Source organism: Rosa rugosa, chromosome 3 (genome assembly GCF_958449725.1).
Source record: "Rosa rugosa chromosome 3, drRosRugo1.1, whole genome shotgun sequence".
NCBI lineage: Eukaryota > Viridiplantae > Streptophyta > Magnoliopsida > Rosales > Rosaceae > Rosa > Rosa rugosa.
This window is the reverse complement of record NC_084822.1, coordinates 1,330,438-1,355,367: the sequence shown is the minus strand read 5'-3', so window position 1 is coordinate 1,355,367 and position 24,930 is coordinate 1,330,438. Positions and strand designations below refer to the sequence as shown.

Genomic DNA, 24,930 nt, shown 5'->3' with positions numbered 1-24,930 from the left:
AACTGGTCATAACAGCTACTGCTAGATCTTGAAACTTCATCAATATGATCCATGCATGTATGCTTTTGTGAAACATAGACAAGAGGGGCTTCGAAGATAGTGAGACCAAGATCATTCTCAATGCTATTCTTAGCTAAAGCATCATCACTCATATTACATTCACGGAATCAATTATATTATTTTTTGATTTTCAATTCCATATTAATTTATTTTTCAGGATATACATGACAATAAAATAAAAGAGAGATTCAAAATCTAAATATTACTGCTTCATCGAGCAAAGGATCAATCACACCGGCAGGCATAATTAACCAAATGAAAAGTAATGCATGTGTTCATACGAAAGCAAGAATTCTTTTCACACACAAAAAAAAAAAATGCATTAACCATGTTTCTAGTCATGAATGTAAGGGCTTACACTAGGTCCTGCCCCCTCAAGGTGGAGTTGTTTAAATCTATTTGGATGAGCCCGATTTGCACTACTAGATGCTGCATCATCATCATCATTATCATAGTGTTGAAGGCCTGGTCTGGTATTGTTTTGCTTCATTAATGTTTGCCAAAGCTCCTCCACATCTTCCTCGTATACCATACGGACCCCACAGTTCTTCACTTGCAGAATTTCCTCATTTATTATTGCGGCATCCACGTGGCAGAAATGAAATGAGATTAGAAGCTGATAGTAGATATCCTGCCACTCTTCAAAGAATCCAACACGGGGCAAAAAGGTGAACCAAGTGTGATCCAACACAGGCAGACCCCACTCTTCACCAAACCCTAGACCAAAGCTGCTCAAGGATTGTCCATTGGCCGTCCATGAGCACATAATGGACATCTTAACCAAAGGCGGGAGTGGGTTGAGAAGTCTAAAAACGACACAGAAGGCGAATCCCGTCCACTTGTTACTAAACCAACCTGGATGCAGCTCTACAGTTACTGAAGACCCCACACTTTGGTGATTGTACCACTCTGGTATTTCATTTCCAGGACCAATAAAGCTAAAATTACGGGTAGAATGTACGGACGAACCCCAATGTTGAAACTTCAGATAGCGTGTTAGCAATGAAAGTGCTATACTCCCACAGCTTTCATTCTCCACCATTTTGAAACAATTAACAAATGTTCCTTCTAGCATCGAATTGTATTGTCCATTTTGATTGGCCAATGTATCTAATGAAATGCAGTTGCTAGCGTCTACCCATACATAAGATGGAAGCTCTGGTAATATCCTGAGCTTACGGCACTGATTCAAGAGAAGAGTTTCAAGTCCAGAGAGTTGGCCGATGCTCCCAGGTAGTCTAACAAATTGATTTCTGCTGAGATTTAATTCTCTCAATGAAGACAAGCATCCAAAATCACTCGGCATTGCTTCTTCAGAAAGATTGCAGTCACTTAAATCCAGTTTGGTTAATGAATGCAAACCAGATAAACAATGCAACGACAATCCTGCGCGAATGTGACTTCTTTTTTGCAATAACTGAAAAGGGTTGAACACCATATTCCAGGATTTAGGTGACTGTGCTTTACATCCATGAAGGGATAATTCTTTCAAGTTTTTCAAAAGACCAATTGAGGAGGGCACTTCTCTTATGCCAGATCCACTCACATCAAGTGTCTCCAAACAAGCAACATGACCCAACTCATCTGGCAATTTTTCAAGCTTTGAGCAACCAGAAAGATTGAGATCTTCGAGAGATTTTAAGCCACTTACACTGCTTGGAAGACGCACAAGATTCTTACAATCTTTCAAGTTCAGCACAATAAGTCTTTCAAGCACTTCAATTCCTGGATCAACCTTATACAATCTTATACAACCTTCAAGAACTATGAACTCGAGATATGGCATGCCTTTAAATTTTGGGGTGCTGACAAGATTCAGAGAGTGACTCAGATTAATGGTTTGCAAATTGTATAAAGGCTGCATGTCAAGTAAAAAGCATAGAAAAAATTAGCTTCCATGATATATTCAACAATTATTATAAGTAATAAAAGAATGATATAGTAATTGTAGGATACCTCAGTTCCTATCCGAACATGTTTAATACAGCTATGACACAAACTAAGTTCGAGCAGCTTTTGAGGGTCGAAATGTGATGGCAGAGATTTTAACGGATACCTCGTCCAATCAAGAAGCCGTAAACTATTGGGAAGAGATTCAAGCCCCTTAGGTAGATTCCCATTATTAATCTTCAGGTATCTCAATTTGTTCATCATTGAAAATGATTTTCGATTCACGTCCACCTTTACTTCTGACTCGGTTAAGTCCACAAATATGCCTTCTATTGCTTCAGTTCCCTATTAACCCAATTTTATCATATCATAAAAAGCAGATTTAGCAGACCGAATTGTCATATAATGTATTAGCAAATAAGAACTTAAATTATTCTTGTACTAAATCTCTTACATTATTTTTGGTCAAGACATGTTTGATGTCTTCAGGAAGCCATAACCTACTGCGCTTGCCTGGCTCATCAGTAGATTCCCGGCGTACAATTTCCCTACCCATTTCTTGGAGCAAATCGTGCATCCATAGTCTTCCATGCGAAACAGTCAAGAGAGATCTTTCGGTAAGAACTTTTAATCCAATAATTGCAGAAACATCGCAACTCATCAGTACTTCTGTTACTCGATCTTTGTCCTCTCCGCAAAAGAAGCATGCAATGTCTAGGAATATTTTCTTCTCCTCATCATCCAGACCATCATAACTTACTTTAAGTATGTCAAAAATTTCCAAGTTACAAACTCTTCCCAGTTTTGTCAATGCACTATTCCATTCACTTAGGTCTCTTCCATACAAAAAAGAACCCAGTACTTCAAGAGCTAAAGGAAGACCTTTGGCATAATCTATAACATATTCTGACAAATCAAGAAAATCTTCTTCAGGGTAAACTCTTTTGAATGCTTTCCAGCTAAAAAGCTGAAGAGAATCATCATGATTTAATTCTTCGACCTTCAATCTTCTCTCCACTCCATGTTCAATCAACAAATGCTCATTTCTAGTTGTGATAAGAACTCTACTCCCTGAACCAAACCACTCTTGGTTTCCTGCCAAATATTTTAAATGGCTTGAATGGTTCACATTATCAAGAATGAGAAGAACTTTTTTTTGACCTAACAACCTCCTTATAATGGTGGCTCCTTCATGAAGGTCTGATATGTTGGCCTGTTTTGTCAAGATCCCAGAGAGAAGCTGCTTTTGTAAATTAAGTAGATCACTTTTTTCAACGGAGCTTCTAACATCCATAAGAGGGAAACTAAATTCAAATTCACGAGAGATTCTCTCATACACCGCTCTTACAATAGTTGTCTTACCAATCCCACCCATTCCCCATATCCCAATGAAGCGGACATCATCCACCCCTACACCTAAAAGCAAATTGACTGGCTGCAATCTTGAGTAAATTCCAACTAGATTTTCTGCATAGCTGAATGATGTAGGTTGCAATTTTGTCCATATAACCTCAACAATATCTCTAATGAGCTTTGATTCATACCTACAACACAGAATAGACTAAACTTATGATGTTATTGATATGATGATTTAGTTATAAAAATGTCTTTGCATTCGACTTGATTTCTTTTATATTCTTGTAATGACATTTAAATTGGTTATCTGCCTACATTATTGATTATTGTGAAAAACATAGTGAAAAGCGCAGAAGTTAATTGCTGTAATTAATGTAATGGAAAGAGACAAAATTAAAGAAAAGAGGGTATGCATACCATTCCTTTGAATTCCACCCGGAGAAAGTTGCCACTTCAGTTAAAGCATATCTCCACCTTCGCACTTTCTCTTTATCATCCCTAAACCTTTCTTCATGATTAATGAAGGCTTCTCTAAAACATCCTGTTTGCTTTCGTACATCAGAGGGATCAACATCATAGAAAATTGGCAACACACTTTCTCTTGCTTTCATGCATTCAAGAATTCTTACAAGCTCATCCAAGCACCATGTTGACGATGCATAATTTTGTGACAGAACAATGAGAGAAAATCTTGATTCTTCAATTGCAGCAAAAAGTTCCGGAGAAATAGCTTTACCTTTTTGAAGTTCAGGGTCATCCCTGAAAGTTATGATTCCTTGATGTTCCAATGCAGCGTATAAGTGGTCTGTAAAAGCCTTTCGAGTATCCTCGCCTCTAAAACTCAAAAAGACATCATATTTCCACTGAGGAGGTGAAGGGGGGAAAGATGTAGAGGTTCTTTGTATGCTCATAATTTCCGATGAAACCTAATTTCCTACTCATAGAAGAGTAAGTGTCCAAGGACTGTATATACGAGTAACCCCAGAAGCTTTCAACACTAGCTATTTCAAGGCTTGGAATTAACTATCATGGAAAACGTGTACTTGTGTTTCATGGTTTCTCTTCCCCACTGCATAAAACGTAGAATAATTTCCTAGTCAATCCACTATAAACTAAAAGAGTTGTATAATTGACTATGAAGCAACAAACATTAGCTGGTTTGGTCTTTGTGGTTGATTTTTATTCCCTTGCTTTCTCTTATACTGGTATCTAAATACGTACACAGACACAAAATACTAGCTCCTTGAAAACTAGAAAGAAAATATAGTTGAGGACACGACTGGCTGGTGTCAGAATGATTCGTTGAAAGAAAGTCAAACAAATTTTTCCTTTTCTTATTTTTGGCTGAAACCCCTCGACAGAGTGAAAGACAGTTAAAACATTAGCAGTAGCTGCAGATGCATATACTATTCCATAACACATCTCCATATAACCAAATGTTATGCTTAAAACTACTGAGTGCCCAAGTGTACATGTATCATATGTATGTTCCAAAATTTCATAAGAAATTCTGAATATAAACCTATGATCAATTAGGAACTGATGCCTCTTTTACAATAAATCATGAGCATAGCTGCAGTATGCTAGACAGAGAAAAAGACAGCAAAAACGATAAAAGTTGATCTTGAAACAGAGAACAGAAACATAACAACACATGCAAGCAAATTAAAATTGTAAAAATAAACACAAAAATGGGATAGAAATCAGTTGGAGCTTAACCTGGTTCGGTGGGAACTTGAAGTTGGGATCGGATCGACTTCAAATATAGCAGTTTTCGATCAATCAATGTTCATTTCATTCGTTCCATTAACAAAAAAAAGATCAAGAATGAATAGAAGCAAAGTGGTGAGAAACTTGACTTTTGAGAGAGAAATAGATCTATCATATCATATGGAAGACTTTAGCAGGAATAGACCGATGATCGATGCTTCTTCTTTCGGTCGAACTGTCGCAGGTAGGTTCCAGTGGGGTTCCTCTAATTTTAAATAGACACTATACTTTTTTTTAGTGAAGAGTTGTTGGAAAAATTGACCACGGGTTTCAAATGAGTTAAACAAATAGGGATTTGTTCCAGTGCTGTAGAGCAGAATTTTCCAATACTCATAACCTCAGAGAACTACGAGCATCAATAAATTGCTAAATTTAGACTTCCCTACATGGTGGTTTAGCTATATATTTCTTCTCCTTTTTTTACTCTGTTTAAATAATGGAGAAAATTAAATCCAGCTCAGTATGCATATAAGAATAAAGGGGGAACTCTTCAATGTGCAGGATGTTTTGCCTGAGAAACACTGACTTTGACTAATGTTACCAGAAATCAGAGATACATAACATTCAGAACAAAATCAGATACAAAAAGCATAGTAATTTGGACATGTGATTAGCAAAACCGAATGAAAAAGCACACCTGGAGAAGTAGCTCAGCCAAAACAGAGAGAGAAAGGAGGAGTCACAGTTCCCAACTTATCGGTCAGCCACGTGTTCTGGTCCTCTTATTGGGCCGCAAAAGAGTTAGTGAAATGACGATATTAGTCCCCAAGTCCTAACTTAGGTCAACCAAGACCGCAGATTGGATCTAGTACAGCAAGCAAGACACTGTAACAGAGAGACGAAGAAGAAGAAGGGGTTGCCGGAGCAATCTTCCGAAAATGGTGAAGCCTTCGTCGTCGTCGTCCTCTACGAGCCAGGACTCCCTTGCCCTTTTCAATTCTCTGAGATCGGCTTACTCCGCCACTCCTACCGCTCTCAAGGTTTTTTCTTCTCTCTCTCTTTTTCTTTTCTATTAAAATTCTCAAACATCTCAACCAAATTTCTCATATTGGTTTTGTTTTTGTGTTGAAATCTCAGATCATTGATTTCTATGTTGGTTTCGCTGTATCCACAGCTATCATCCAGGTAATGCATCGTCTCCACTTTCCTGTTTTCAATTCGATTCCATCTAATTAAGGTAATTGTTAAATTGTGGAATTGGGGATGCCCCATTTTGATGTAGTCTGAAGTAAATGGAAAAACTTTTTTATTGATCTGAGAAATAAGTTAAGTTGACTGCTTGAATTGTCTTCTGTAATCTTTTCGAGTGACCAAGTTCTGGTTTTTCTGAACCGAGTTGTGAAAAGAAGGCTGCTTTTTGTTGGAATCTTATTCAGTTCTAGATAAGGGCTTCTGGGTATGTGCATTAAGAAACTTTTGAGACCCAGTTTGAATTGTATGAGAATAATCATGATTTCTGGTAGTGACTCTGATTTTTGTTTTTATAATGAATAGTGTAAGTAACTACAGAATTCTAGCATCACAAGAATTTCTCGTTTTCTTGAACTTCAGTCCCTAGATTAGCTTAATCCGTGAATTACAGTCTCTCTTGTGTTACTCATCATGGTCAGAGTTTATCAGATGTGTTTTCCGTTTGATCTTTTGATCATTGAAACAATGTGTTGATCCTAATTATGCTTGCTGTGATTGTTAACAATCATGTCATTCGTATTGTTTTGATCTAAATTATATCTTCCTGTCTTCATAGGGTTCCATACTTTTCACTATATTCATACAATTAAAAACATTCTCCGCCAAAATGAAGCCTTGTTCTTCAGTTAACATATGCTTTTGTGTTCAAAGCTTAAGAGAGTTCAGAAGAAATTTGCAAGCAGAGGGATTAGTTTCAACTACACCCAATTGAGATATTTTAGGCATTTGAACTTGTCTGAAATAAGTTAACTTTAGTGCTTGATGGTCTTTGTTGCCAAGCATCTTTCTTTTTAAGTAACAGTAATGAAATGGCTTTTCTTATTTCAAAAAAAAAAAATGACATGGCTTTTCTTATCTTGGTAGTTGTGGTTTCTTGTAATTTAACATGCATTTCTGGGGACATGATGTTATGCATTTCAATAAATTGAAATTAGTTGCATCTCACCAACTAGGATTAACAACCTGTTGTTGTTGTTATTTTTTTTTTCTTTTTTTTCCAGTATAAATGCATACGTTCTGTTTCATGCTTCAATTGTTTCAATCATAAGGCTTTCTACATTGAGGTGTGACTGTATGTATAGTTTTGTGTTCCACAAGTCACCATTATGCTAGCATCTATAAAATAAATGTTTTTCCATACTTGGTTTGTAGAATCTGGTCTGACTTGTGAATTGCTTTTAAAAGGCTTTTGAAGCACCAGTTGCTGTAATGTGAAAAGGGACTTGAAGAATCAAACTTTTAGACAAACTAAACAATGCAAGTCATATAACTCAAGGAAGAGGACATATACCAGTTAATCAAACACAAGCTTTAGTCCAGTTTTCCTCTACCTCTTGGGGTCTTATCTTAATACTCGGACACAAGACATGAAGCTCTACTACATAAATTGCATGATGAATATCAAAATTTGTTAGGATATAGGCATTACATGAGCATGACAACATGTAGCATAACTCATACATGAAAATATTATTTACATATCATTTGTCTTGATATCGATTCAATGTTGTGAAGTTGAGTCTCAGTTCTTGATAGAGAAAAGTCCTAAAATTTGTTTTTGTTGGAGTGTTTGGGCTTTATATGTTAAAGGACATAATGTCCTATAGACCACTTCTTTTCCAACCATGAGCCCAACAACCCTCCCTTTATAACTATTTGATTACACGCTGAGCGCATGTTTTACAACTGTTTGATTCACCATATCCACTTCTCTATTGCCTAAATGAAATCCTGTGTTGCAACTTGATGTTGGTTAATTAATTCTTGGGCCTTTTAATTCTTTATTTGATTATCTACTTTGCTGCTGTGACCAGGTAGTCTACATGGCTCCAGCAATGATTTTTTCTCAACAAAAGGGATCCCATTTGCCTGGCAATACATAACACTCCAATGTAGGCCGATCCATATATATCTGTCAGACTTTGAACTGAATTAACAAAACCAACACGGTGCCTTTTTCTAGCTGACACTCAAAAGAAGGCAGGTGAATCTCTGCATGACAATGAGAACTGCCCTGCATTAGATTCAACAATCACCGCAGACGGGCCATTGTCCTTATTGAGCTTAAGCCCTATTCCAAAGTCAAAAATAACGCACCCCCGTATGTGCACTGAAAGTGAGAAAAAGAGAATGGCAGATGAATTAGATTTTCTGGGGATAGTGTGGTGTGCTTAACTGAAAATTTTCGATAGTTGGCAAACCAATTTCGCTATGAATTATAGCATTTCTCATTCTATAAAGTAAGTACAATTAATAAACAAATGAACTATAGAATCAGAACCAACTTTTCATTAGGCATCCTGGAGTTCATTAGCCAGGGAGAGGGACAATGTGAAAGAGTGACTTTAATTACATGATGAAAGCATCCTGGAATTCATAGTAACTATAAAGCCTTGGACTCTGGTACTTCTTCCCAAACTGATATGGATTAGTAAACCATGAATCAATATCGTTAAAGTGATGATAATGCAGTGGATTTTCATGGTAGAAGCCTTTCCCTCCTCCATCACCATTGGCAATCTTAAACTTCACATCAAATGTTGCTTCCCCAAAGACCATGCCATGACGCTGGGTCTATAATGCAAACATACAACACAAGGCCGAAGTTGTTGCCACCCGCATGGAAAACCTTTCCGCCAAAGTTGGCCGGACACGCAGAGGGAAGATCAGGGTTTTTGTTCAAAGAGTGGAGTAACCCTTGAAACTGCAGCTTGGTTGACAAGAACTTTTTACAATCAGGTTTTCCTTCTTAATCACCCAAAAAAATAAAAAAAATAAAAAGGTATTAACCATGTTTCTGGTCATAAATATAAGGGCTTCCACCGGGTCCTCCGCCGTCAAGGTGGAGTAGTTTAATTCTTTTTGGATGAGCCTGACTTGCACTACTAGATGTTGCATCATCTTCATCATCAGAGTGTTGAAGGCCTCGCTCGGTATTAGTGCCAACATTGCTCTGCTCCTCCGCATCTTCCTCATATACCATACGCACACCACACTTCTTCACTTGCACAATTTCCTCTTGGATACGAACATCCTTCAATTGCAGACTTGTTAGGGCGCGTATTCCTGGTGGCCCCAAGCAGAAGGCACTAAATGAGAATACAAGCTGATAGTAGATATCCTGCCACTCTTGGTTAGGGTATCTAACATCACGGTGCACATAGAAGAACCAAATGTGATCCGACTTAGGTTGATCGCACTTTTCCCCAAACCCAAACGATTTACCAAAGCCAGCCAAGGGTTGTCCATTAATCTTCAATGAGCATACAATGTTCATCTCAACCGAAGACGGGAGTGGTTTTAGGGGTCTAAAAACGACACACCAGGCGAATCCCATCCACTTTTTACTAAACCAACCTGGATGCAGCTCTACAGTTATCAAAGACCCCACACTTTGGTGATTGTACCACTCTGGAATTTCATTTCCAGGAGCAATGAAGTCAAATGTTCTATGCTTAAAATGTACGGAAGAACTCCAACGTCGAAACTTAAGGTAGCGTGCTAGCAACGAAAGTGCTACACGCTTGTAGCTTTCATTCTCCACCATTTTGAAACAGTTAACACAACTTGCAAATAACACGGAATTGCATTCTCCTATTTGATTGACCATTGTATCTAATGAAATGCAATTCTTAAGTGTTACCCGTACATGAGATGGAAGCTCTGGTAATGTCCGAAGCTTGCGGCACCAATCCAACTGAAGATTTTCAAGCCTAGAGAGTTGGCCAATGCTCTCGGGTAGTCTAACAAATTGATTTTTCCTCAAATTTAATCTTCTCAATAAGGCTAAGCATCCAAAGTCAATGGGGATTGCTTCTTCAGAAAGATTGCAGTCACTTAGATTCAGGTAGGTTAATGAATGCAAACCAGATAAACAAGCCAACGACAATCTTGCGGGAATGCAACTTCTTTTTAGCAATAACTGAAAGGGGTTGAAGATCATACTCCATGATTTAGGTGATTGTGCTTTACATCCACCAAGAGATAACTCTTCGAGGTTTTTCAAAAGACCAATAGAGGAGGGCACTTCTCTTATGCCACTCCCACTCACATTAAGCTTCTTCAAACAGGCAACATGACCCAACTCATCTGGCAATTTGTCAAGCTTTGAGCAACCAGAAAGATTGAGATCTTTGAGAGATTTTAAACCACCTACACTGCTTGGAAGACACAGAAGATGTTTGCAATCTTCCATGTTTAGCAGAGAAAGTCTTTCAAGCATTCTAGTAGACGTAGGTAGTTCTCTTATGCCAGTGTCCTTCAGATAAAGCTTCTCCAAACTTCCTAAAAGTCCCACGTCATTCGGTAGTTTGTTAACCTTTGAGCAACCAGAAAGATTAAGAACTTTGAGAGATTTTAAGCCACGTACACTACTTGCAAAATGTACAAGATTCTTGCAATCTTTCAAGTTCAGCACAGTAAGTCTTTCAAGCACTTCAATTCCTGGGTCAACCTCACACAATCTTATACAACCTTCAAGAAACAGGAACTCGAGATATGGCACACCTTTAAAGTTTGAGGAGTTGACAAGATTCAGAGAGTGACTCAGATTAATGCTTTTCAAATTGTATAAAGGTTGCATGTCAAGTAAAAAGCATAGAAAAAATTAGCTTCCATGATATACTCAACAATTATTTTAAGTAATAAAGAGAAAATTAGATATAAACCCAAAAATATAAGCTTCTATTGACAAAAACCCATAGATATTTTTCTTTCAATTTACACCCATTCTACATAAGCAAACCTTCCATATAGAGTATATGTCTATAATTAATAGTTTTTCTCATTCTTTGATATACCTAATATGCCCTTCTGATTATGGAGAGTTAAATTAAGTATCTTGCTTAATCTTATCATCCATTTGAATTTGAAATATTAAGCTAAAAAATCAATTCATTTGGACTTTAATTATCATAATCAATTACGTCCTTAATTTCTTCCTTACTCGATCTATATTTTGATTACTGACTTGAGTATATATTTCTACATGTGCTCATTACAATAGTAGTTCATTTCCAGCACAAATTTCAATTCTTGTTTTCCTTATATGTAGGTATTTTCTTTTCGAATAGATTTTCAATTTTCTTTTCCTTGATGAGGTCAATTATTGTTTCAAAAGATGGAAAGAGATTTGGATTCAATCACTGGGAGAAAATGTTTTTCTTGCTTGAAAGAAAGGGCGAGGGGCAAGCAGGTATGATACTTCTCGCTTGTGTCTATGAAGAACAACTAAAGAAATGTTCTTAAAGAAAAGAAAAGGATTATATTCAAGATGGGGTCAAGAAATGGGAAAAAAGCTTTTGTTATTGTGTTTTCACTCCTAGGCTCACATTCGGTGTCTCTCTATATTCTCGAAAAATTTCTAATTGTAAGGTATGTATCTTGTTCTTGGATTACTTTCTTCTTTTTTTTAGGTATATTGTCATATTAATCTCATGATAGCTTTTACTCTCAACTACTACATTTCTAATTTACCTACTAAGTAATTAGATGAAAGTGAGGCTTGAATACCATAAACCTTCAAGCTAAAAAAAGATCGTATCTTCTACAATCATAGGTATAATATAGTAGAAAACCTAATAAAGAGGTATGATACAAAAAAAAAAAAAAAATTGTAATATAGAGATGTCTGTGTCATACCCAAAAAAAACAAAAAAAACCTCCTATATATCAGATACATACTTGAAATCAAATTAACTAGAAAAAGTGTTTTGATGATCAGATACCTAGCTTATTATATAGGTATACGCATATAGGTATAATATAGAGACTTTCAACCTAATAAACATGGTCAACTCGCAATGATAGAGTACCTAAGAAAGAGGTTGATGTTAAAAATGATTCTAATAAATAGGCTGATAAGAAAATTTCTAGAAATCAAACAGAAAGTTACTTTAAACTTCTACCTTTAGGTTAGGTTGCAAGTAAAACAGAAAGTTATTTTTAAAATAGAAAGTTTAAATTATCAAAAAGTAAATATCACATTCACTTAAATCTATATAACTTTTGAATTCAGAAAATTATGCATGTAAAAAAATATCCATAATTCTAGCAATCATGATGAATTTAATGAAAATTGCGATAATAAAGGGACCAATAAAAAAGATCTACAATTAAGGTATTTAAAGATGACGTTAATTTTGCTAGTTGATTTATGTTTGTCATCAGATTTAAATTATGGCAATTTGTGTAATTCTTTGAAAAATGAAATCTAATATTTTATCCTAGTTGGCAATAATTGGGTGTAGATTGAAAAGAAATAATAGGTGGGTTTTTTCCATTAAATATTCTAGAAATTGGGTGTATAATGAAATGAGAATGATACAGTAATTATAGTATACCTCAGTTCCTATCCGGAAATGATTGATACAACTATGACACAAGCAAAGTTCCAGCAGCTTCTGAGGGTTAAAATGCAATGGTAGAGATTTTAACGGATACCTCGTCCAATCAACAATCCGTAAACTATTGGGAAGATATTCAAGCCCCTTGGGTAGATTTCCATTATTAATTTTCAGGTATCTCAATTTGTTCATCATTGAAAATGATTTTCGATTCATGTCCACCTTTACTTCTGACTCGGTTGAGTCCACAAATATGCCTTCTATTGCTTCAGTTCCCTATTAAACCAATTTTATCATATCATAATAAGCAGATTTAGTAGACTGACTTGTCATATAACGTATTAGCAAATAACAATTCAAATTATTCTTGTACTAAATCTCTTACAGTATTATTTGTCAAGACATGTTTGATGTCTTCAAGAAGCCACAACCTACTGCACCTGCCCGGCTCATTAGGAGATTCACGGTGGACAATTTCCCGTCCCATTTCTTGGAGCAAATCGTGCATCCTTAGTCTTCCATGTGAAACAGTCAAGAGAGATCTTTCCATCAGGACTTTTATTCCAATAATTGCAGAAACATCGCAACTATTTAATACTTCAGTTACTCGATCTTTGTCCTGTCCATTAAAGAAACATGCAATGTCTAGAAATATTTTCTTCTCTTCGGAATCTAGATCATTGTAACTTATTTTAAGTATGTCAAAAATTTCCAAGTTACAAACTCTTCCCAGTTTTTTCAATGCACTCTTCCATTCACTTAGATCTCTTCCATGCAAAAAAGAACCCAGTACTTCAAGAGCTAAAGGAAGACCTTTGGCATAGTTTATAACAGATTTTGACAAAGCAATAAAATCTTCTTCAGGGTAACCTCTTTTGAATGCTTTCCAGCTAAAAAGTTGAAGAGAATCATCATCATTTAATTCTTCTGCCTTCAATCTTCTCTCCACTCCATGTTCAATCAACAAATGCTCATTTCTAGTTGTGATAAGAACTCTACTCCCTGAACCAAACCACTCTTGGCTTCCTGCCAAATATTTTAAATGGCTTGAATGGTTCACATCATCGAGAACGATAAGAACTTTTTTGTGACCTAACAACCTCCTTATAATGGTGGCTCCATCATGGAGGTCTGATATGTCGGCCTTTTTTGTCCAAATCCCAAAGAGAAGTTGCTTTTGTAGATTAAGTAGACCACTTTTTTCAACGGAGTTTCTAACATCAGTAAGAAGGAAACTAAATTCATATTCACGAGCGATTCTCTCATACACCACTCTTACCATAGTTGTCTTACCAATCCCGCCCATTCCCCATATCCCAATGAAGCGGACGTCATCCAGTCCTACACCTAAAAGAAAATTGAGTTGCTGCAATCTTGAGTGAATTCCAACTAGATTTTCTGCATAACTGCATGATGTCGGTTGCAATTTTGTCCATATAACTTCAACAATATCTTTAATGAGCTTTGATTCATACCTACAACACAGAATAGACTAAACTTATCAGGTTATTGATATGAAGATTTAGTTAATGAAAATGTGTCTGCATTGGACTTGATTTCGATCTTTTATATTCTTGTAATGACATTTAAGAAAAGCCTCATAAGCTCAATTAGTTAGCTGCCTATATTATTTGTGAAAAACAAAATGAAGAGCGCAAAAATTAATTACTGTAAATTAATGGCAAGAGACAAAAAGAAAAGAGTATATGCATACCATTCCTTTGAATTCCACCCAGAGAAACTTGCCACTTCTGTTAAAGCATATCTCCAGCTTCGCACTTTCTCTTTGTCATTTCTAAACCTTTCTTCGTGATTAGCGAAGGCTTCTCTAAAACTCCCTGTTTGCTTTCGTACATCAGACGGATCGACATCATAGAAAATTGGCAGCACTGTTTCTCTTGCTTTCATGCATTCAAGAATTCTTACAATTTCATCCAAGCACCATGTTGACGATGCATAATTTTTTGAGAGAACAATGAGAGCAAATCTTGATTCTTCAACTGCAGCAAAAAGTTCTGGAGAAATAGCTCCCCCTTTTTGAAGTTCAGGATCATCCCTGAAAGTTATGATTCCTTGATGTTCCAATGCAGTGTACATAAGTGGTCTGTAAAAGCCTTGCGAGTGTCATTGCCTCTAAAGCTCAGAAAAACATCATATTTCCACTGAGGATTTAATGGGGGGAAAGATGTAGAGGTTCTTTGTATGCTCATTTCCAATGAAAACTACTTTCTTACTTGTAGAAGAGTTAGTGTACGAAGACTATATATAGTTATATACAAGTAACCCCAGGAGCTTTCAACACTAGCTATTTCAAGGCTTGGAATCAACTATCATGGAAAACATGTATTTGTGTTTCCTGGTTTTTCTTCCCCACTGCATAAAAAGTAGAAAAGATGAAAATTATTCCTAGTCAATCCACTATAAATAAATATTCATTCAAACAGGAGTTGTATAATTGACTATGAAGCAACAAACATTAGCTGCTATGGTTTCTGTGGTCGATTTTTATTCCTTTGCTTTCTCTAGCTTATTCGGGTATCTAAAATACACAGAGACACAAAGCACTAGCTGATTGTAAACTAAAAAGAAATATACTCAAGAACACGATTGGTGTCAGAATGATTCATTGAAACACAGTTAAAACAAATTTTACTTTTTCTTATATTTGGCTGAAACCCCTTGTCAGAGTAATAGACAGTTAAACATTAGCAGCAGCTGCAAATGCATATACAGATACACTATTACATAACACATATATCCTATTTGACCAAAAGTTATGACTGAAACTAATGAGTGCCCAAGTATACATTTATGTTCCGAAAATTCATGAGAAATTGAAAATATAAGTCCATGATCAGTTAAGAACTGGTGCCTCTTTTTCAATAAATCATGAGCAGAACTGCAGAAATGCGAACCAGAGAAAAAGGCAAGAAAAACAATAAAAGTTGATGTTCAAACAGAGAACAGAAACATAGCAACATATGTAAGTAAATTAAAATTGTAAAAACAAATACAAAAATGGGATAGAAATCAGTTGGAACTTAACATGGGTTTCTTGGAAATTTGAAGTTGGGATCAGATGGACTTCAAATATAGCAGTTTTTGATCAATCGATGTTCATGTCATTCGTTCCAGTGACAGAAAAGATCAAGAAAGAATAGAAGCCAAGTGGTGAGAGACTTCACTTTTGAGAGAGATAGATCTATCATATCTAGTGGTGGGTGAAGACTTGAGCAGGAATTGTTGGAAAAATCAAAGTAGATACTATACCTCTCTTTACTTCTTTAGTGAAGAGTTGTTGGAAAAATTGACCACTGGTTTCACAATGGCGCCAAGTAAATCAGTACAACAATGTCCTACAAACACAAGTGCTTTGTGTCACCCAAATATTATCGACATATTTGGCTTGAAATTCTATCACACGCAAACGGCAGACGGCCTGTTGAGAATAAAAAATGTTGTTCCACACTAAAAGTTATAGAGTGTTGTTCCACACTAAAAGTTAAGACCTTGGTAAAAAAGATACAAAGGTTTTGACTTTTGATATCCTGGATCAAATCAGCCCAAATAACAGGAAAAAAAGTTGGACTATGAATAAATATATTATCATCTGAAAGGTAACACTCATAACCTCAGAGAACTACGAGCATCAATAAATTGAACAATTTATACTTCCCTACATGGTGGTTTAGCTAAATATTTCTTCTCCTTTGTTAGTTGTTACTCTGTTTAAACAATGGAGAAAATTAAATCTAGTTCAGTTTGTCTATAAGAATAAAGGGGAACTCTTCAATGTGCAGGATGTTTTGCTTGAGAAACACCGACTTTGAGGGCTGATAATCGAACAGTATTCGGGGAAGCTGTTTCTTTCCAGATGAAGCAATTACTCAATGTAAAGGAAGTTTTTGCGGTCTAATTGCTTATCATTGCTGCGGACTCATCTGATACAAATGATTCAATCTTGTGTCGATCTTCAGGAGATTTTGAACGAGCTGCCGGCAAGAAGTTTCTGTATAGACCAAGTACTTGTCTCTGCATCCCAGAAAGCCTTGAACCACTGGAGGATTCCATTGCATCTTCTTCTTATGTTTGGCACCAGATTTGTAATGAGATTACTCTGTTTTTTCTGCTAAAAAGGAGCACAAAATAGTAGTTTTTTAAGTTCCAAGTAATCAAACTAAACTACTAAATAGAAGAGAGTTCACAGAGTGCAGCAACTAATAATCTAGAACTGATGTTGGATTGGACCAACATAACTCATCTTCTACGTAACGATACGTATTCGATATAAACAGCAAGAAATCCAAATATGACTTAAACACAAACTATATCAGCAAAACAGGATTGATCATAGCCTTCAGAGACATTTCATGGTTCATTCTAACCCACTTGCTAACAATGAACCTACACAGGATACTTCACCCCGAACCCAATACATAAAGTCAACGTGCATAAACAAAAGCCAAGACCCTTTTATACTGTGTATAGATGCCATTAAAGAAACAAATGTTTAGGCACATTGAAAGTACTAGAATGGCCTAGAGGGGGGGTGAATAGGCAATTAACAATTATTTGCAATCAATTTTCCTGGACGTTGTTGAGGGATTGGAAAAGCCTATCTATCCCTAACCACAGTATAAAGTATTTACCATATGCAAGCATAAGAATAAATAACAGAAAAGTAAAGAACACAGGAAAATGTTTACGCAGTAAAACCCTCAAAAGTGAGGTAAACAACTGCGGGCCTCAGGCCAAGTGCTTAAGCACACACTATAAAATAGTAAACAAAATACAAGGTACACTTACAACCTCTCGGATAACTCTGGACTCGGTTATCTCTAGCTAAACTCTTTTAGCCAGTTGAACTACCTCTCAGTAATTTGTCTACAGCTTCTAAATGTGCTCCACTTGTCTTGAAAACATCGGTCTTGAAAACTCAAACATAGTTGATTTTCTCAACTGAACTCATCGGTATTGAATACAAGAGAATGTTAAGAATAGAATACACTCATGACTCACTTATTCTCTTGAACATTGAACTCAGACACTACACCTCAAAACCGATGCAACTTATGGAACCAAAGCATTCTTTTTATACACCCAGACTGCTTAGAAGAACTTTGTTAAACGCTCAAAGTGCAAGTCCACGTGAGGGGACACCAGCCTGTAAGATAAAAAGAAAAAGAAGGCATATGGGCGCATCATGTAGACACAAAGAATGCACAGTACTAAGACTTAATTAAAACAACCACATGGAGAGTGCACAGCACTATGACTTAATTAAATCAACCACATGGATGCTTACAGAAAGGTGCATAGCACTTATCACAATATCTCAAATCCTGACCCTATGACATGTAAAGAAGGAAAACACATGGATGCACGAGAAGAGTGCATAGCACTTATCAGAACTTTTCAAGCATGCAGAAATTGATGCAGACCACTAACAAGTGTTTCAAAAGTTGACGACCTTAGGATTGAAGACAGCTAACAATCCTGATAATTAATTCTGCACAATGTGATGACTGAAACTCACCCAACAAACGTATGAGTCAGTGCGTCATTGTCATGTGTTACTGATCCAAATGCTTAGATCAAATCACTCACACACTTTTAGCTAGAACACTCAAGTTTTGTATAAGGGGAATGCCAACATACAATTCTTATACTAACACACATCTAAATGATAATCGAGTTATTCGAATTATACCAAGAAGATTTAACTCATCAATCGATCAATGATGCAATTCATAGAGGACATTCCGCATTTAATCATTACAGAAAATGTAGCTGTCAGCTGTTAGCGATTCCAAGTCTATATTGGTATGCACATCCATAATGAGGAAAGTGAAGGGATCATATAAAACACTACAGGAATCAAATGTGATTACACTCGAGCAAACAACCCAAGAACACATAAAACTGACCATTCCAGTCATAAATACAACACTAATTCAGTTCCAACCAGAAGTAATTTATGCGTCTATGCCATAATTAAGCCAGGAAAGACTAGACAACTATTCGAAGCAACATCACGCACTGGCTAAGTTGTTCCATTCCAATTAACATTTGGTTAGCAAAAGAGCTAATGCTTCTTTTGGTTGCTGGGATTGTGAAACGGCACTAAAAGTCTCCAACTTCAATGTTTCTAGAAATCAGAGATACATTAAATTCAGAAAGAAAGAAAAAATCAGATACAAAAAGCATAGTAATTTGGATATGTAAATAACAAAACCAAATGAAAAGCTTTACCTGGAGGCAGGAGAAGTAGCTAGACGCAGAGAGAGGAGGAGAGTCGCAGTTCCCAACTTATTGGTCAGCCACGTGTTCTGGTCCTCTTAGGGCAAGTTCACCGGGGCGTGTGGTGCCCGGGCACCACGTCAAAAGGTGACTGAAGTCACCAGAAACTCACTGTTCACCGTTCCACCGAGCTGGGCTTCCCCAACAGTAGATGACCCAGGACATCAGCTCGGGCAACTTCCTCCCCGAGCCCGTGACCCAGGCCTCCAGCTGGCCCAAAAAGATGAGCTGAGGGGAGACGCGCCAGGAAGGTAGAGTAGCGGCCACTCGCTTGTCTTCTAGCGGAGGAAACGCTGCAGCGCGTGGGAGGCCGGATTTTGTCCGGTTGTGGCATGTGGTCTTCCTGACGTGGCGTCTAGCCGTTGGTTTGCTTGGAAAATTGAAGCCAACGGTCCACAGATCTTGACCGTTGGTTTTAATTATGAATGAGATCTGATGGACATCAATTAAGGAGTTAGATAAATGGAGAAAAGGAAAAATATATATATATTGTTTGTAACCGTTAAATTACAACGGTAACAAAAAAAATATAACCACAATTTCCTATAAATACCTCACCTCCTAATTTACCTCTCACACCAAAAAAATCATCTTTCTTCCTCAAAATTTTTTGTTCCTTCTCCTCATAGCTTTCATACTCTACAATTTTTTGATTCCAATATGAGTGTACGAGGCAATACGATTGTCCAACCCGTAGGAAATCCAAGTATTGACGGGACACGTTGGCAGACTATTGAAGACATTCAATTGTGCAAGTCTTGGAAGGCTGTTAGCCAAGATCCGGCAATCGGTACGGATCGAAGAAAAGATGATCTATGGATAGAGGTACGCCAACACTATGCCGAACATTGGGATGGATATGTCCGAACATTGCAAGCTTTTCAAGGGAGGTGGAAAACCTTGAAAGTCGAACTTTATGCTTGGCATTGTGCGTTAAGGCAAGCGAAATTGTGGTACAAGAGTGGTGCGAATATGATTGATGAGGTATGAATTTGTAGTGTAACACGAATATTAATTTTTATGATTCTTTTAGAGTATATTAAAATTTAATTAGTTGATACATCTTACTTTAAATTATTAGTTGAAATATTTTGTTGATAATTATACTTTAAATTATTAGTTGATATATTAAAATTTAGTTGATAATTATACTTCAAATTAGTACTTCATAATCATACTTTAGACTTCATTTTATTTAAATTATACATTATAGTCACCTTATATTTAAATAGTTGATACATTGTACCTCGTTTATATTTGTACTAATAGATTTATACTTTTTTGTTTAAATTAAATAGGTACGTCAAGCACAAGATTTGTGGAGAGCTGCGATGACCAAATCGAAAGGAAAACCAAAAAAAGGTGATTTCATTAGTTTAGAATGTTACGAGATTGTTAAGGGGTTTCAACAATTTGATGACATTCCAAACCATTCCTCTTCGGCTGGAGGAACCTTCAGGGGAGGAACTGAACCGATGCACACACAACAATCCGTTCCTGATTCTCATGTCCAGTTGGACATAGATGCAGATGAGGTAAACGCCGATGCAACTCCCAATCCTTCGGTGAGGCCTCAAGGAAAGAAGGCTGCCAAAGAAGCTCTTCGGAAAGGAAAGAAAGCATCTAATGATTCCAGTCCTCTGACAGCCGCTGTGGAGACTATAGCAACCAACCAAACATCAATGCTGTCTGCCAAGGAGAAACGTGATGAGGAATATGCTCGACATCTCCGTGACCAACAACAACGAGATTATATACGCTTGCAATTGGATATTCAAGATCAACAATTCAAAAATCAAGAGAGGGAAGAGCGTATTATGGAGATGGACACAAGTAAGATGACGCCAACCAAAAAGAATTACTGGCAAAGAAAACAAAAAAAAATTGCGGAGAAAGAAGCTGAAGATGCAACCCGTGGATCTGGCTTCCCACAACCACCATTCACCGGTGGATATTATCCACAACCTCCTTTCCCCGGTGGCTATCCACAACCTCCTTTCCCCGGTGGGTATTATCCACAACCTCCTTTCCCCGGTGGCTTCCCACAACCACCATTCACCGGTGGTGTCCATTCCCCACCTTTCTCTTCGGGTGAATCCACCAACCCCAACCATATGGATGACCCCACAAACACAAATTGGATTCCTAATGAAGATGAGGATTAGGAAAATTAGGGAGTTATATATTTTAAATAATTGTATTGTTATGATTCCAATGCTTGGTTTTTCACTTATGTAATATTAGATTGATGAAATGAAAATTTATTTGTCCATTGCCAATACAAATGAAAAGCTAAATGAAACCACACAAACATAATTAAAAACATAAAAACTAAAGTAGAAACCACACAAACATAATTAAAAACATAAAAACTAATAGAAAACACACACAAATAGCAGATCTAGATACTCCTATTGCCTTGAAATTCCCAAAAGTGTTGAATGATGTCTTCCTGAAGGTTGGAGTGACTGTGCTCAGATCTAATTTGTTGGTAGCGGTCCATGAATCCGTTCATATGATGAGCATCTCTACCAACAGGATCAAAGTCTCTACCGGTTGGTCCCTCCCATACCTCAGCAATCCTGGGCCTCATATTGTTATCCTCCTCATCATCGGACTCCAACTCATCATCGCTGTCTTCAGGTCGTTCATTTTCGACAATCATGTTGTGTAATATAATACACGTCAACATAATGTATCGAAGGTCCTCTTTATGCCACCCACGAGCAGCTCCTCTAACAATGCCAAACCGTGACTGTAATATACCAAAACATCTCTCTACATCTTTCCTATACCCCTCTTGAGCCTTTGCAAACTCGATTTCCTTGGGGCGTGTAGGATTTCGAACAGTTTTCAAGAAAGTCGCCCATCGAGGATAAATACCGTCGGCGAGATAGTACCCTAGATTGTGAGCTCTGTTGTTAACTTGGAATTGGATCAGAGGTGCTCTACCGGCGGTAAGCTCATCAAACAACGGAGACTTTGCCAAGACGTTCAGGTCGTTGCATGCCCCGGGCATTCCAAAGAATGCGTGCCAAATCCAGGTGTCGTAAGATGCGACTGCTTCCAGGATGATAGTGGGGATCTGTTTCCTACCACTATATTGTCCAGCCCAACCTGTCGGACAATTCTTCCATTGCCAATGCATACAGTCGATGCTCCCAATCATTCCTGGAAAACCTCTCTTCTCAGCTTTGGCAAGAAGTCGTCTGAGGTCGGCTGCAGTAGGAGCGCGGAGGTATTCTGCTGAGTAAAGATCAACAATTCCTCGTGTAAAGTGCTGAAGGGCTGCGACGGAGGTGGATTTCGCCATCCGACAATACTCAGCACATTGATCTGCCCCTGCACCGTAAGCAAGCATTCGCAAGGCAGCTGTCATCTTCTGCTCCGGAAGCAGTCCGACTTTGCCGGTAGCATCTGACCTTTGAACAAAGTAACGATCATACTGGCAAAGGTCAGTAGATATACGCATGAAGAGATTGAGACTCATCCTGTAACGTGTTCGGAAATCCGGATCTTTGAACACTGGCCGGTCGACAAAGTAGTCGGCCAACATACCTTTGCCCCTTTCTTCTCTAAATCGTTCCTCATTTGGTGCACGACCCGGATGAGAACCGCGCCCTCGGTGTTGGTTTCCAGATTCTTCTGCGACTGCAGCCATGACAATGGCGTTGGTGGCCATCATCTCTTCATCATCTTCATCCTGAGACCGTCGAATTTGATCCCACAAATTGTTCATTGCAACGAGGGAAATTTAGGAAATATGTAATGCTAGAGATATGAAAAGAGTGAAGGTTTGTTAAGCTCGGATGGTGTGTGTATGTAGTGAAAACATCATGTCTATTTATTGAAATTTTTCACACATAAAAGTGTCGGTGGGTTATCACTCACTCATTTCAAAAAATTTGTCGTTGGTGTGCATGTGATGAAAGTGTCGGTGGATTTTTAAATATTTTCACACTTTTCAAAAACTTGTCGGTGGTGTCGGTGGACAAAATTGTCGGTGGAGTTCAAAAAAATTTCACACTTTTCAAAAACCCCAACGGTGGTGTACATGATAAAAGTGTCGGTGGAGTTTTAAATATTTTCACACTTTTCTAAAAACTTGTCGGTGGACAAAATTGTCGGTGGAGTTAAAAAAAATTTCACACTTTTCAAAAACTTTGTCGGTGGTGTACATGATAAAAGTGTCGGTGGAGTTTTAAATATTTTCACACTTTTCAAAAACTTATTCGGTGGTGTATATGGGATAAAAGTGTCGGTAGAGTTAAAAAAAAAAAAAAAAAAAAAAGAGTGTCGGTGGACATATAATTTGTCTACCAATAAAAATTTCTTTGATTGCATTTTCAAATTGTTTATCAATACTATTTATTTACATCATACATTTCTCATTTTCCAAAAAAAAATTAATAAAATATTCGATGAACAGTAACTGACTGGTGACCCTGACCCAACGGGTGGAAGCAAAGATCCAGTGGCAGTGAATAGTTTCCTGCCCTGGTGCCCTGGTGACGTGGTGACCGTGACCTGGTGACCCAACGGGTGAACTTGCTCTTATTGGGCCACAAAATAGTTAGTGAAATGACGATATTACCCAAGGCCTAACCTTTTAGGTCAACCGAGACCGCAGTGTGTTATGTGTTGGATCTAGTAGAGCAAGCAAGACACTGAAATAGAGAGAGACGAAGAAGAAGAAGAAGGGGTTGCCGGAGTTGAACTCAATTCAATCTTTTTCGAAAATGGTGAGGCCTTCGTCATCGTCGTCCTCTACGAGCCAGGACGCCCTTGCCCTTTTCAATTCTCTGAGATCGGCTTACTCTGCCACTCCTACCGCTCTCAAGGTTTTTTCTTCTCTCTCTCTTTTTCTTTTCTATTGAAATTCTCAAAGATGTTAACCAAATTTCTCATATTGGTTTTGTTTTTGTGTTGAAATCTCAGATCATTGATCTCTATGTCGGTTTCGCTGTATCCACAGCTATCATCCAGGTAATGCATCGTCTCCATTTTCCTGTTTTCAATTCGATGCCAGCTAATTTAGGTCGCTGTTAGATTGTGGAATTGGGTATGCCCCATTTTGATGTAATCATAAGGCTCTGAAATTAGTTAGCTTTATTGCTTGATGACTATGTAATCTTTTCTAGTGATTGTTGCCAAATTCTGGTTTTTCTGAACCAAGTTCTGAAAAGAAGGCTGCTTCTTGTTGTGATCTTGTTCAGTTCTAGATAAGGGCTTCTGGGTATGTGCATTATGAAACTTTTGAGACCCAGTTTGAATTGTATGAGAATAATCATGATTTCTGGTAGTGACTCTGATTTTTGTTCTTATCATGAATAGTGTAAGTAAATGCAGAATTCTAGCATGTAGCATCACAAGAATTTCTCGGGTTTTTTTAATTAGAGTCTCTAGATTAGCTTAATCCGTGAATTACAGTCTCTTATGTTGCTCGTCTTGGTCAGAATTTATCAGATGTGTTTTCTGTTTGATCTTTTGATCATTGAACAATGTGTTGATCTTAGTTATGGCTTGTTGTGATTGTTAACAATCTTGTCATTCGTATTGTTGTGATCTAAATTATATCTTCATTTCTCCATAAAGTTTCATTCGTTTTACTATATTGATACAATTAAAAATGTTCTCAGCCAAAATGAAGCCTTTTTCTCCAAAGCTCCCCAGCCCCAGCTATGCCGTGGACTGTCCGCCTCTTCCTCTCCGCCGCTTCCTTTGCAGTTGACGCCTCTTGCCTCCCAAACTACGCCATCAACCACCCACCATCGCCTCATGAACTTGCTGGTGGCAGAAGAGGTACCACGAGGGATTGAAGAAACGCGGGAATCAAGCGGAGCTGGTGGTGTTTCCGAATACCATTCACATTTTCTATGCTTATCCCGAGTTGGAAGACTAGAGTTTGAATAAACGTACAACTTGAACAAAATATTAACGGAGTCATTAATTATGTAATGTTTCAATTTTCAATTTTGTGCCAATTTGTTTTTCCGAATATATAAATGGCAATAAAATA

General features: G+C 37.4%; 3 protein-coding genes, 2 long non-coding RNA genes and 1 pseudogene across 7 annotated transcripts; 3 read left to right on the top strand and 3 right to left on the bottom strand.

The window, feature by feature from the left end:
• Nucleotides 1-265: 265 nt before the first annotated feature.
• LOC133735319 (TMV resistance protein N-like) lies at nucleotides 266-5,762 on the bottom strand. Of its 3 annotated transcripts, none has more exons than XM_062162738.1 (5): nucleotides 5,714-5,762; nucleotides 3,724-4,375; nucleotides 2,405-3,494; nucleotides 2,017-2,295; nucleotides 266-1,918 (listed from the first exon to the last, which is right to left on the bottom strand). In XM_062162738.1, the coding sequence occupies exons 2-5, from the start codon at nucleotides 4,215-4,217 to the stop codon at nucleotides 395-397; spliced, it is 3,387 nt and encodes a 1,128-aa protein (XP_062018722.1). In that variant the 5' UTR covers nucleotides 4,218-4,375; nucleotides 5,714-5,762; the 3' UTR covers nucleotides 266-394. The 3 variants fall into 3 exon arrangements, with proteins under 3 accessions (XP_062018722.1, XP_062018721.1, XP_062018723.1); XM_062162737.1 differs by lacking the exon at nucleotides 5,714-5,762 and adding an exon at nucleotides 5,026-5,703; XM_062162739.1 differs by lacking the exon at nucleotides 5,714-5,762 and having other exon boundaries at nucleotides 2,405-3,511; nucleotides 3,724-3,856.
• A 129-nt stretch (nucleotides 5,763-5,891) lies between these two features.
• LOC133735323 (uncharacterized) lies at nucleotides 5,892-8,066 on the top strand. Its single transcript, XR_009858942.1, has 3 exons — nucleotides 5,892-6,056; nucleotides 6,154-6,201; nucleotides 7,453-8,066. It is a non-coding gene; the product is annotated as an uncharacterized LOC133735323 (long non-coding RNA).
• A 986-nt stretch (nucleotides 8,067-9,052) lies between these two features.
• Nucleotides 9,053-15,859, bottom strand: LOC133735902 (disease resistance protein RPV1-like; annotated as a pseudogene).
• Nucleotides 15,860-19,423: 3,564 nt separating this feature from the next.
• Nucleotides 19,424-21,163, top strand: LOC133740099 (uncharacterized). Its single transcript, XM_062167955.1, has 2 exons — nucleotides 19,424-19,895; nucleotides 20,210-21,163. The coding sequence occupies exons 1-2, from the start codon at nucleotides 19,572-19,574 to the stop codon at nucleotides 21,074-21,076; spliced, it is 1,191 nt and encodes a 396-aa protein (XP_062023939.1). The 5' UTR covers nucleotides 19,424-19,571; the 3' UTR covers nucleotides 21,077-21,163.
• Nucleotides 21,164-21,312: 149 nt separating this feature from the next.
• On the bottom strand, nucleotides 21,313-22,650 carry LOC133735899 (uncharacterized). The gene has a single exon (XM_062163345.1). It carries the CDS (start codon nucleotides 22,648-22,650, stop codon nucleotides 21,313-21,315), a length of 1,338 nt encoding a protein of 445 aa, XP_062019329.1.
• A 908-nt stretch (nucleotides 22,651-23,558) lies between these two features.
• LOC133735322 (uncharacterized) lies at nucleotides 23,559-24,891 on the top strand. The gene is made up of 3 exons (XR_009858941.1): nucleotides 23,559-23,752; nucleotides 23,850-23,897; nucleotides 24,551-24,891. It is a non-coding gene; the product is annotated as an uncharacterized LOC133735322 (long non-coding RNA).
• The last annotated feature ends 39 nt before the right edge of the window (nucleotides 24,892-24,930 follow it).

Coding starts and splice junctions, on each gene's coding strand:
- LOC133735899 (XM_062163345.1), bottom strand. CDS start 22,650: ATGAACAATTTGTGGGATCAAATTCGACGGTCTCAGGATGAAGATGAT.
- LOC133735319 (XM_062162738.1), bottom strand. CDS start 4,217: ATGAGCATACAAAGAACCTCTACATCTTTCCCCCCTTCACCTCCTCAG. Junction 3,495..3,723: donor GGGTGGAATTCAAAGGAATG/GTATGCATACCC, acceptor TCTGTGTTGTAG/GTATGAATCAAAGCTCATTA. Junction 1,919..2,016: donor ATGTTCGGATAGGAACTGAG/GTATCCTACAAT, acceptor CTTGACATGCAG/CCTTTATACAATTTGCAAAC.
- LOC133740099 (XM_062167955.1), top strand. CDS start 19,572: ATGAGTGTACGAGGCAATACGATTGTCCAACCCGTAGGAAATCCAAGT. Junction 19,896..20,209: donor GTGCGAATATGATTGATGAG/GTATGAATTTGT, acceptor TAAATTAAATAG/GTACGTCAAGCACAAGATTT.